This window comes from Elgaria multicarinata, chromosome 6 (assembly GCF_023053635.1).
Source record: "Elgaria multicarinata webbii isolate HBS135686 ecotype San Diego chromosome 6, rElgMul1.1.pri, whole genome shotgun sequence".
Taxonomy (NCBI): domain Eukaryota; kingdom Metazoa; phylum Chordata; class Lepidosauria; order Squamata; family Anguidae; genus Elgaria; species Elgaria multicarinata.
This window is the reverse complement of record NC_086176.1, coordinates 16819403-16832614: the sequence shown is the minus strand read 5'-3', so window position 1 is coordinate 16832614 and position 13212 is coordinate 16819403. Positions and strand designations below refer to the sequence as shown.

The 13212-nt window shown below is 44.7% G+C and overlaps 1 protein-coding gene across 4 annotated transcripts in view; it reads right to left on the bottom strand.

The window, feature by feature from the left end:
- Nucleotides 1-13212, bottom strand: part of GAK (cyclin G associated kinase) — a 94380-nt gene that overhangs the window by 30847 nt on the left and 50321 nt on the right. For all 4 annotated transcript variants that reach the window (XM_063129114.1, XM_063129116.1, XM_063129117.1 and 1 more), the window contains exons 12-17: nucleotides 9096-9145; nucleotides 8833-8981; nucleotides 5964-6086; nucleotides 2841-2974; nucleotides 1107-1301; nucleotides 308-425 (exon numbers count right to left, since the gene is read on the bottom strand). In XM_063129114.1, coding sequence (XP_062985184.1) covers nucleotides 308-425; nucleotides 1107-1301; nucleotides 2841-2974; nucleotides 5964-6086; nucleotides 8833-8981; nucleotides 9096-9145 — 769 coding nt within the window. The remainder of the gene's footprint in view (nucleotides 1-307; nucleotides 426-1106; nucleotides 1302-2840; nucleotides 2975-5963; nucleotides 6087-8832; nucleotides 8982-9095; nucleotides 9146-13212) is intronic.

Genomic DNA, 13212 nt, shown 5'->3' with positions numbered 1-13212 from the left:
TGGAGGTTAACCAGACAATAACCTGCAGTTCGTCACAACTATTCCCTAGCTAGTGGTGTTGTGGAAAGTGACTTCGGCCAGGGAAATGTTTTCTTCGACATCACAGTAATTTATCACTATTATAATTTATTCATAGCATTCAGGACCATGTCTTCCATTATGTTTTTCCAGGCACAGCAAAACGATAATCAGTGTTGATCAACTACATGGGCAAAAGCATGGTCCGAATTAGTAACTTGGTGCTATTTTAAATCAGCATTCAAGAACCTCGCTGGGTTGTCTAGAACGAAGAGGATACGATCCTTACCTTGGCTTGGAGTCTCCCGCCTAAAGTGGATCTGGCATGATAGATCACAATGAGAACATCTCCTTGGACTGTGATGCCTAATGGAATTTCCGCTTTGACGTCTTCCATTCTAAAATCCCTAAGAGAAAAAAGCAGACATTTCATGTCACTGTTTGGTAGTTCATGCAATTCACGAACATTATGCCAATAAATTACACTTCAGTTTCTCCAACCCCATTCCCTGTTGTTGTTTTATACTAGAAACTCAAAGGTCCACCAGATGGAGCCTGGTGCAAAACAGTGGATCACGCAGATGTAAATGAAGAATTAAGGAACAAGGGTGCCTCTGAGCACGCCAGCCTCAATTGCTTCCATCCCAGGTGGTCATTATAAGGACGCTGTAACTTTAAGAACTGATGCCTAACTTTGCATTTTTCCTCCTCCCTCATCATCCCTTATTCCTTTTGTGTTGTAGCTTTTTAGATTTATACGCCTGGGGGCAGGGACTGTTTATATATATATATATATATATTAAAAAAACACCGACTGCTGTGTGAGCCTTTCGGCTGAAGAGTAAAGTAAAAATACTTCAAATACACAAAATAACCATTTTGGGGTGGGGGGGGGGGTAGCTTCTGCTACCAAAAGCTAGAAACCACCCCATCATCTAATGCAAGAAATAGATGCCTGCAACAGACAAAGTGAGCTTCACCTGACGAACGCTCAAGCCACAAACATTCGCCATTTGACCTTTGTGCGTGCACATGTGTTCCTTTTGCTGCAAGAGCCTAACAGCTGCCCTTGGGGCATTTCCGCTTACTTCATTTTATCATATTCTTGTGAGGTAGTGGCTACTCTTTCATCCCCGACATAAACTTCACAGAAAGGCCTGCAGCCATTGCGCTGCTTGCTGAAAAGAGGGACTGGAGTCATGACGATCGACTTGATGAGGATGGGCTTGCTGTGAGGGATAATGGGCTCTTCCGCCATCATGTCGCACATGTATTCTATATACCTGCGAAAACACAAGAAGGGCAGACAAAAGCGTATCGTCTATGAGTCTCAGCAACATCCACGGACCTGAAGCATTATAGCGCAACGCAACGTCATGCACGCTGGTCAACCTTGCATAGCCTTTCAAGACAAGTGCTCAGAAGTTACTAATCATAGAATCATAGAATCGCAGAGCTGGAAGGGGCCTACAAGGCCATCGAGTCCAACTCCCTGCTCAATGCAGGAATCCACCCTAAAGCATCCCTGACAGATGGTTGTCCAGCTGCCTCTTGAAGGCCTCTAGTGCATTCAACTTCCCTACGTAACTAGTTCCATTGTCGTACTGCTCTAACAGTCAGGAAGTTTTTCCTGATGTCCAGCTGGAATCTGGCTTCCTGTAACTTGAGCCCATTATTCCGTGTCCTGCACTCTGGGAGGATCGAGAAGAGATCCTGGCCCTCCTCTGTGGGACAACCTTTTAAGGATTTGAAGAGTAATCCGTATGAATACTTTCAGCTAGCCACATGCGGGCAATTTTGTTGCACACGGGTGACTGGAAGAAATAGAGCCGGTTCTCTTCCAGATTGCAAAAGCTTCCCTTCTTACCACCTGGGAGATGTTGTTTGCCCCTAGCAGCCAGACAAATGACTCGTTCGCAAGTATGTCTTAACTGAAGACTGATTTCTAGCTAAGCTCATACTAAGAAACGACTCGAGTTTTTACAAAAGAAGCTGTAGTTTGCAACGGATGTGTGGTTTGCTACTTGCTTGGGACAAATACCAGTTAGTCCAGGTGAGTAGCTGGGCAGCTGAGTGTACTTGGTACCTTCCCTCTACAGAGTAGGTCATCCACACCCAGTCACGCAACTGGCCTGCATTTGAGGGACAAATACTTTCAGTAAGCCCAGGGTGCAGAACCTCTTCGGCCCGAGGGCCAAATTCCATTTCAGAGCAGCACTCGGGGGGGGGGGGGGCGCATTCCAGTGGTGGGCGAGGCCGAAATACCAAACCTTTTAGCCTAAAGCTCTTCCTGCCAGTCAGTAAGCCTTGGGAGAGGCATTTTAACTTTTTAGAATGGGGAAAAAACTGCACAAAGCCAGGAAACCCCCAAAGACCGTGGTTGGGGGAAAGGGGGCAGAAATGCTTGGAAGGCTGAATCGCGATCCCCGAGTCTGAGGTTCTGCACTCCGGCAGTATGCCCTAGGTTGATTTTAAAATCCTTTGAATGGAGGGGGATTGGGGATTATGCCAACCGGCTGTGACCCTCGTAGTGCCCCACTGGCCATTCACATTTCTCTAGCGTCCCAATGTGCCTAGGCCCTACCTGCATGACAAGCCCGACACTTGAATGGCAGGTGAGGGCAAGGAGGGGACGGTGGGTGGGAGAAGCAGCCGCCTTGATGCCCCCTGAAAGGCTGCATGAGACACGCTGCCGTGACCTGATGCAGAGTTTGCGGGCCACCATTTAAAGTCCTCGGTCTCTCTAATTTCTACAAACGCCATCCAGCTTCTACAGAACCGGAAGACAAGAGCTACAGGGGTTCTTTCCGCAGAGCTCGTACCTCTTATGCGACGGCCAAATACCCGGGGGACAGCGCTTCATGCTAAACATATAAACGGCCGCTTCGGCAGTGGTGAACAGACGGCAGAAACATAAAAAAGAACAGACAACGACAGCAGATGCCGCTCTTCCATCCTACAAAAGAAAGAAACCCAAAAACGTTAACGTTTTCAAAAGTCCAAGGCAAAGCTGCAAAGGGAGTGTCTGCACCTCCTGGAGGACATCGTGCCCGCCATTTTTTTTTTTTAAGTATACAGGAGCTGGTGCGCACCTGCGCTCCAGCGAAAAAGTAAAAAAGAAGAAGCCCCAACCCTGCTCCCAACCCCTGGACACTTCCCGTTCCAGCTCCTTCCCTCAGATGACCACCGCTACTCGTGGGGAAGAGGGAAGAAGCCAGGACAGCCGGCCACACCACCCACAGTCCTTGGGATCATCTCGGGACCACGGGAAAAGCCACGAAGAAAGGATATGGCAATATCCCGGGGAAATGCAGGGATTATCCCTCCCTGCTCCCGGATTATCGCCCGGTGTAGACATGCCCATAGCGTATGCACTAGCTATTGATAGGTAAATGCATTATTTATCCCGACTGTTGACCAAAACGTTTGATTTTAAATGAAAGAATCAACGAAAACTCACAAATCCATTATTCAAAACCACTGCTAGTAAACTTTAACATGGAATTTTCGTTACTGAGCTAATTTTCATTAATGCTGCACACTGAGTGAGTATTTCACTGAGCAACAGACCACAATCTCTTTCCTAGGGTGCCTCCGGATGAAATTTTGCTTGTGCGGCTATATTGCCTGATTCATGGAATTTTACAGGGGGTTCAAATGGCAGCATCTCCTGTTTGTATGCTTCCGTATTTGCCCACTGCTTCTTCCATCTTTTTTCTTACCAGAAAATATCCCTTGGGAAAGAAAAGACTGACCACGTATATAATACCTCCCAACTGGTAGTGCTAAGAGTCCTATTTCTCTGGGAACCACCCCAGTCACAAGCAGTTTTGACCACATCAGCGTATGTGTCACATGGTGTCTGTGGGGGGGGGGGCTTTTTTGCCCGCTCTGCATTGCGTTACATTTACTTACATGACGTTTTGTTGCCCAATCCCCATTTGGAGAGATCTTTTTGGAGCTCTCCTGCCTTCTTGGGCTTTCAACGTCCTAAATAACGTGGTTTCATTCACAAGCATGGCCGCCTCTCTGCTGAGACCTCCCTCCAGGTCACCCGTGAACAAGTTAATTGGCACTAGTCCCAACAGAAATTGAGACCCAACAGTGCTTAATTCCCTCTATTATTCCTACCCTCTGTTTGTTTGGTTTTTAAACTAAATTCCCAATTTATTTATTTATTTTATTTATTTATTGCATTTTTATATCGCCCAATAGCTGAAGCTCCCTGGGCGGCTCACAAAAACTAAAACCATTCAAAGTATAAAATAAACAGTATAAAAATGTGATACCATACGTGAGTAAAACATCTTTAAAACATCCTTAAAACATCCTAAAAACGTTCTAGAATTTCAAATCCCTCAGAGGACTTGCCTCATGTCACACGACCGCTAAATTGACTCAGGATTAGGAGCAGCCTTTGACGAGGGGCTTTATCAAAAGCGTTTTGGAAGTCCGAGATTATAATATCTCCTGGATCAACCCTATTTTTAAAAAATGTATTTATTACATTTCTCTGCCGCCCCGTAGCCAAAGCTCTCCGGGCAGTTCACAACATGCTTGCCAACAGACTAAAAATATTGTGAGGTGAGCCTTTACAGAAATCATGCCCATTTCCCCTCAGTTACTTACTGTTCTAATGTCACAGAATCAGAGGACTGTTATATGGGATAACAACTGTAGATACTGTTAACTTCTCTGAGGTCTTTGACACTGGAGGCTAAGGCCCAACTTGAACATTATTTATTATTATGTTATTTATTTATTTATTATTGCATTTATATTCCACCTTTTTTCCTCCAAGGAACCCAAGGCAGTGTACATAATCCTCTTCCTCCTCTCCATGTTATCCTCACAACAACAACCCTGTGAGGTAGGCTGGGCTGAGAGTCTGTGACTGGCCCAAAGTCACCCAGTGGGTTTCCATGGCTGAGTGGGGACTAGAACCTGGATCTCCCGACTCCCAGTCCAACACATTAGCCACTACACCACACTGGCTCTCCACATTATAATCCCATTTCCCCCTATTTTCTATGCTTTGAATAGGAAAAAAATCTGGGCAGGAAACTCATGGTAGACCAGCAAGTCTGTTGTGTCCCCTCCAAATCTGTCATCTTTTAAATAAGGGGACGGGCACCCTGCAAAACCTCTCTGCAAGTCATCAGTTTAAATCCCTGGCTAGAGTGATCTGTCTCTCCCCTGGCAGCCTCATGGGTGGAGAGAAGGGAGAGGAAACGGGGTACCCATGTTTGGCTCTGGCTCCATCCACTGCTGTCTTTGGGCCCGCTTACTGCCAGCACCTGATTACCCCGAGAGAATGCAGCCCTCGGCAGAAAAGAGGTCCCCACACTCATTCGAAATGTTTGAACTTCGTATAAAAGAATACGGCTGTGTTATCCGAGATCTATCAGACTGATTTGGCTCATTTTTGTTTTAAACTGAAGCTTGGGCATGTGTGGACATGCAGAAGATTTTGGAAGTTGCAAGAAGTTCAAAGCTCAAGCTTTAAGAGCAATTCATTTCCTCCACCAGCGGGATGACGGACAGCCATGCTCGGCCAATCACGTGGCACAAAGGATATCGCCGCCAGCAGAGAGGGGAAATGGGATGGAGGTAGCCAATCAGGGCGCACGGGCAGGGGCTCAGGCCACATGGCATGCAAATTTCGGAAGGCGGGCTTCACGATGCATGAGTCACATTTGCATTATTCATGAGCCCCTCTGTGGTGAGGGGACTGAAGGGGGGGAAAGCAAGAAAGAAGCAGGACTAAAGCATCCATGGCGATGTATCATGGTACATTTCTTATTTTCCTAATTGACATTGCATTACGTCCATCCCCTTACCCCAGTCATTCATGGAGGAGTCTGACAACATTTCTTTTGGCCCAGGAGGTATTGCAAGCCTCATTGAAGCTACGCTATAACATGTCAGGAGCAGTTGCTACTTACAAGGCAATGAACAATGCAAACATTCTTTGGATCTTGCTTCAGCCATAAATGCATGTTCTTGCAAATGCTATAGAGGTTTTGAAGGTTGGGTGAACGCCTTGCTGGCCAGCCACATTCGGACACCTGTTTCAGAGACAAAACCAAAAACATATTAACATTGCAAATCTTGACATTCGACTGGTTTACAAAGCATGGAAGCAGCAGTCATTTTAAGTACAGCCCTCACCTACAAACCAACGCAACTAAGGCATGATCACATAGGCCCCTTTCAGAAGACACCTTAAACCATGGCTTTAACCAAGGTGGTTAAACCAGAAAACCGGGCTGTGTTCAGAAGACACCTTAAACCATAACTTTAACCATGGTGAATAAAGCAAAAAGCCTCATTCTTTGTGGTTAAAGGTGTCTTCTGAATACAGCTTGGCTTTCTGGCTTAACCACCATGGTTAAAGCCATGGTTTAAGGTGTCTTCTGAACAGGCCCATAATCAGTTAAACTTTCAAAGCTGAACTGCACATTTTACAAGGGCAAAGGGGTGCACCTTTTCCTCAATTTAGTCTCGTTTTCTGAAATAAAAAACTTTCACAATCTGTACAGACATCATATAAGGTACCATCCCCCTATGCGGCAGGGTCTTGCTATTTATTGTTTTACTCTGTACAGCACCATGTACATTGATGGTGCTATATAAATAAATAATAATAATAATTTCTATAAGCCCCACTGAGTGGATGATTTAAGGAAAGGAGAATCCCCAAAGGATGGCCAAATGCTGCACAGATGTTAGCTATTTCTGGTACTTAACTTTCCCACAAAAAGCTCCAGAATCAGACAAGACGACCATACCTAAGATGCCCTATTTCTAAGTCTGGGACTACATTTTGCGATTGCAAATATCATAAATGGAAGCTCAGCAGCTTAGCATGCATGTGATGACCTGCCATTTGTTTTGTGGTCTTTAGAACATGATTCTAAAAGATGCTAGGCCAACCCTGTGCATGTTTACGCACATCTCCAGCAGTCATCATCACTTGAAATGTTAAACAGAACACCACTGAGATTAAAATGTAGCACTGATATTGGATTTTTTTTAAAAAAAGAAGACTCCTTTAGATCTGAAGACATTTAGTTAGACAGATGCTGTAAATCCATTTCCACACGTTTTTCAGATATCGGAACCTGCAAGTCTTCCTTTACCCACTTTCTGAAAGGAGTTGACATTTCTGTTATAAGAAAGCAGTATGTGATAAAGTAATGATCTATCACACTGTTATCCTTTCTTTTCAGTCAAGGAGCTCAGGGTGACACAAACAAGGGGCTATTTCATTTTAAGGCAACCCTGCAAGGAGTTTGAGAGATTTATGAAGCTGATTCATGGGAGATCCAGGACAAATAAAAGGAACTGTACTTCTTCACACAGCGCATAGTTAAACTCTGTAACTCACTACCACAGGATGTAATGACGGCCACCAATTTGGATGGCTTTAAAAGGGGGTTGGATAAATTCCTGGAGACAAAGGCTATCAATGGCTACTAGCCCTGATGGCTGTGTGCTATCTCCAGTATCAGAGGCAGTAAGCCCATGTGCACCAGTTGCTGGGGAACATGGGTGGGAGGGTGCTGTTGCACCATGTCCTGCTTGTTCATCCCTGGCCGATGGCTGGTTGGCCACGGTGTGAACAGAGTGCTGGACTAGATGGACCCTCGGTCTGATCCAGCATCAGGGCACTTCTTATGTTCTTAGGATTTACCTAAAGCCAGGAACTATTTGACCAGCGGTATGTTTCACTTCGCTCATCTACTATCACATTGGAACTTCCTACTCAAACCTCCCCATCCAAACCCTCCAAATTCAGAAACTAACAATCAACCAGCCAGGAAGTGAAACATAGCATAGGATGTTTGGAATGTCTCGGTAACGTTTCTAAAGGATACCCAGGTTAGCATAAGGCAGGGGTGTTGTACCTCAATTAGCCTGAGGGTCAAATTCAACTTGGGGGCCATATTCCAGTGGTGGGTGGGGCCAAATGGCAAAAGGGGATGGGCCAAAAACAGTGGCTTATTTTAGCTTCAAGTTATTATTGCCCATCACTAAGCTTTAGGAGAGACATTTCAACCTTTCCAAACAAGGAAAAAGCTGGGCAAAACCCTTGAAGCCAGCCAAAAAATTGGCAGTTGGGGGAAATAGGTAGGGTCAGGACCATCTGGAGAACCCCAGAGCACCGGATTTGGCCCCCAGGCTTAAGGTTCAACATCCCTGGTGTAAGTGATCAACACTCCCTGCAACTATTCTGAAGCTCCAGAGAGATTTACTGTAAGAAGGTAGGCAAGAGCTCTGATGGTTGAGATAACACAGGTCCATCTTGTGCCCCATTCTGTTTCCAAGTGCAGCCAACTGAAACTCACAAGCCAGTCATGAAGGCAACAGTCCACCCTTGCCTGGGTTCCCCCTAGTACCTGGCATTCAGAGGTACACAGTCTCTCAACAGGAAGATATGATTTGGCCATCAAGACCAATAATGGTTGATGGACTTGCTCTCCATGAATGCGCTTAATCCCCTTTGCAAGCTGACCAGGTTGGCCTCCATCACGTCATGGTGGCGGTGAGTTCCAGAATCATGAAACTCTTATCCAGTGGAGGAGAAATCAAGGATGGAGACCAGTTTGAGGAAGAACTTCCACCAAGAAAGATCGAAGACTGTGTTACCATACAATCAAAGATGGCCTTCATAGAGGGAAGCCAAGCAGCCCCGTTGTTATATCCTAGCAACTATTACGATGTTGCACTAATCAAGGATGCAGCAGGCTCACAATGAAAAAAGATGGCAATGGTAAAGAAACAGTGGCAAAGCAGTAACAGTTTACAAACCCTATTGTGAAATCTGGAGGGTCTGTACGTTCTTGGAGACAGATTGTAGACAGCATAGCGTCCAGGATGTTTTGAGTCTAAGAACAACCGCACATCTTCTATATTATTTTTTATGGCAGACTCAACACCTTCTGCTGGAAAGGACATCACTGCGGGGCGACAGGGTGGGGTGGAGACACAGAACGGTCAGGACTGAAGTCTTTTTTTTTTTTCATGAAATGCAGGTAAAATATGCAATTTAATAAAAGGCGGTCTTATCATACCAGCAATTCTGGAAGTGATGTATGATATATCCAGATCTCCCTTTGCATAACTGAAACATATAAAAAAATTGAAATATTTGAGTTAGATTACAAGAATTGAAGTTCATAAAAAAAAACAGAACAGAATTTTTAGTCTGGGAAGTACCTTATTAGGTGATCTTTATTATCTCCCTCGCCCTTCAAGCAGGAATGAACCTAATTAATCCCACCCCCAAAGGTTCTCTCTCAAACATCTGTCTCAAATATCTGAATTACGGGAGGTATCTAAAGTATCTGGAACAGCAGCCTAGGCTAGCATGTGGATAGCAGTTTCCCAATCAGGGACCAATCTGGAAGCTCTCTGTCTCCTGGGCAGAATGTGAGGAATACCAAACATCCCAAAGCTGAATGGTTTCCATCACCTAAGGCACCTAAAGGCTTTGCAAAGTGAAATTTCTCATAAAGGCTGGGGGGAGAGGGAACTGTTCTCAATGGTCTAGATCAGACTTCCTCAACCTGGTGCCCTCCTGACCAATGGACGTCCTTGGCAGGGGGCTGATGGGAGCTGAAGTCCCATTAGGATTGCATGAAAGAACCTGCGAGATTCATAGCCTACGCTCTTCATTTAATTTCATACAGCTATTGCAGCACAAACTTCAGGCCACAAAAGTTAAAGGGGCTTCCTTGACTTGGCAAAGTGGGGCAGACATATCCTGCTCTTCCCACTCAATATATTAAATCGGGGCGCATAATGTTTTCAGCCCCGAGGGCTGCATTGGACCTCAGCTGGCTTGCTGGTGGGGGGGGACACATGCTGCATGGTTGCCCCCCGACCTGATTACTGCCTCACTACTGCCATTAGTGGTGGTAAAACAGCGGTCTGGGCTGCTTTAGGTCACAGGGGAGGGAAAAGGCAGCCTCCTCCCTATCCCCATGATCCCAAATCTTCTATATTGCCACTGTTTCTGCCACGGTTTTTGTGGCGGCAGATGGGTCCTTAAAGCAGATTTTGGGAAGCCATCTGCGGCCCGCAGATCAAGCACCCCTCAATCCTACAAAGAACAGCAAAGGGTGGCATCACTGTTCCCACCTGTTGAGCCAACTAGAAAAACGGCCAGGGATCTCTGCCAAGGGATCACTGGCAACTTCACAACCCCTCGGCTAGCCCTTCTTCAAACATGCCCCTTCTGTGCCGTAGAGGTCAAGGAATGTGGTGTTGGTGCCCCTGAGACCGCAGCTTCAGATGGACCAGCGCCAAGATCCGGTTCCAGCATGAGAGGTTAACAAGCTGGACTTCCAGATCTGCTACCTCAGTGTGGCATCCGACATGAGCTGGGGATGAACTGATGGGGGGTCACATGTAGTAGGATCATGTACTTCCCATACCAAAACAAAATGAAGATTGTACAAAGCAAGCACATGTGAACGACTTCTCTTACTTTGCACAACCTATTCTGCTTTTGGAAGTCCTGAAGACAGCGAGCTCCAGTGCACTAAGAACCCACCTTCTTGGAATTAATATGCAAGATTCCACTAGCTGAAATCTTGCAAGCTTTTAAGGATATCTTCGGGATAATATGAGCCAGAAACTCAGTTTTGGTTTTCAAAGAATTTTGGGCGCCTATGAAACTGATAACACCCAGCCTACGTTCTATTTCACAGGGGCATGACTGGAAGCCGAACTCAAGACAAATTAAATTCCCAGAATAGTTAACATATTTGAAAGAGTTTCTACAAAAAGAAAAGACATTTTGTTAACTCATGACTAATAGAAAGAACTTCCCTAAAAGAATTGCATTAAGCTGCATGAATTAGCACTTTTTAGAAAGAAGAAACCCACAAGATGCTACTGGCCAATTCACCAGTATGAATTGGTCTCAAACAGTGAACATAAATAAGGTGAGATGCACAGAAAAGCAGGTTAATCTAGGTCAGCACAGGTATCATTTGGACTCCTTAGCAGAGATGTGTGTGTTTACAGTTGGAAAAACAGGATTAGTGCCTTTAAAGTAATGTCGTAAAGTTAGAAAATTAAACAAAAGCAACGCATGCTCACTCTCCCAATTGACAATCTTCTTTAACTGATTACTTAAAGCAAACTGCTTTCCACATTTATGCTATAGAAAAGCTACAGAGAAGCTTGTTACACTTCCCTTGCATATACTATCTAAAGGTCCTTCACCCTCCTTACAGCGGCAAAATTTTGAATCTACTACTTAAAATTCCTTCTTTAACAAAAGCCAAAGCTAAATCTTAATCATCAGTTCTGTTTCTGCACCATGTTTAACAAAAGCATGCGGCAGAGTCTTTCCTGGACTCTACCACTTCAGATTCAGGTAGGCCGGGGAGGGAGTGGAGATTCCATTTTTAATATTCCTGCAAGTTAGAAAAAAAAATACCCAATGTGTAGGAAACTCTCACATTACAGTTGAAGGTTGCAGCCTAGTTCTCTGGCTGATATGCAGGGAGTTGTATACATGGGAAGCTTTCAAAACTACCATTTCCCTCCTACCCCTCCAGTTTCAGTCCAACATGGTACAGTCCCAGGAAGAAACCCACTCTGATTTTGCTGAATGTGCCAATCGCCAGGTCCGTCCCAGTTTCCTGTTTCATTACTCGGGGACAGAGCCATCAATGTTCTCATTCAGTAGAAAGCCACCATGTGGCTTGTTAACCCTGAACAGCCCAACAACAAACTGTGGTTCTCAAGGTGGTTTGTTCAAGAAAAATAAGCCACACTGGTTGTTTAACAAGCTACCCTGCAGCTTGTCCGGAGTTCAGACAACCCACTAACCCACGGCTGAACAATAACCCACACTTAATCGCTGAGTGTGAGTTAGTGTGATGTGCAAACCCAGTCAATATAAGCCGCACTGTATGTGAACAAGCCCTACTTGGCTTAGACATTATACTATTACAGGAAATTAATATTTCAAAAAAGAAGTGATTTTAGTGCAGAGTTGCTAAGCAGCTAGTATATGCAGAGCAAGTATTATTTTATCTGATCACACACTTCCCAAAACGGTCGTCATTTTCCCAACCTTTAAAAATTATATTGAACCAGAAGGTCTGCACGAAATTAAAATAATAGTATTCGCTTTTTCAAGGATACTATTTCGCCCCGCAACACACACACACACAAAACTGTTTGCTTTCCTACCAGACGGGGGGGGGGGGGGGGGAAATGGTTCCAGAAAATATAACAGATGTTATATTATTCGGCAGATTAATAAAGAATAGAAGCTCTGAAGTTATACACGTGTGAAGACTACCAAACGAAAATTCAGTATTGATGTATAATGTAATTTACAGGGCAATTCTGTAATTCACTTTAGTATAGGTCTGCCGATGTGCATGTAATGTTAACTGCAAGTCATCTCTTATGTATAACTTGAGACTTCCGAAATTCTCAGTGGTCGAGTTGTTAACGTTAGCAATTAAGGTCAATGCAATCCTGTTAGCATGCAACACACAGAACACATACTAAACATATGAAGGCATATTTACCTTGGACTGCTAAGGAACGTGGGTATGGAATGATGAAAGTTGAAGGGGAAAAAATGGGCAACGAAATAAGCATCACACACAAAATCAAGATGGAGAGAAAAAAAAACCCAAAAAGAGAGAGGGAAATCCCTCTCTAAACAACCCACACCCCTCAAAACCAAATCTTGCTTCTTTCCCCCATAACAATATCTTAAGCCATGCACTATTATGTGTAACAAAAGCCATTAATGATAACAGCCTAAGCAAGAGCATCAGCCATTGCAGGTTTAAGGTTGTATAAAATAATCATAGAATCATAGAATAGTAGAATTGGAAGGGGCCTATAAGGCCATGGAGTCCAACCCCCTGCTCAATGCAGGAATCCACCTTAAAGCATACCTGACAGATGGTTGTCCAGCTGCCTCTTGAAGGCCTCGAGTGTGGGAGAGCCCACAACCTCCCTAGGCAACTGATTCCATTGTCGTACTGCTCTAACAGTCAGGAAGTTTTTCCTGATGTCCAGCTGGAATCTGGCTTCCTTTAACTTGAGCCCGTTATTCCGTGTCCTGCACTCTGGGAGGATCGAGAAGAGATCCTGGCCCTCCTCTGTGTGACAACCTTTTAAGTATTTGAAGAGTGCTATCATGTCTCC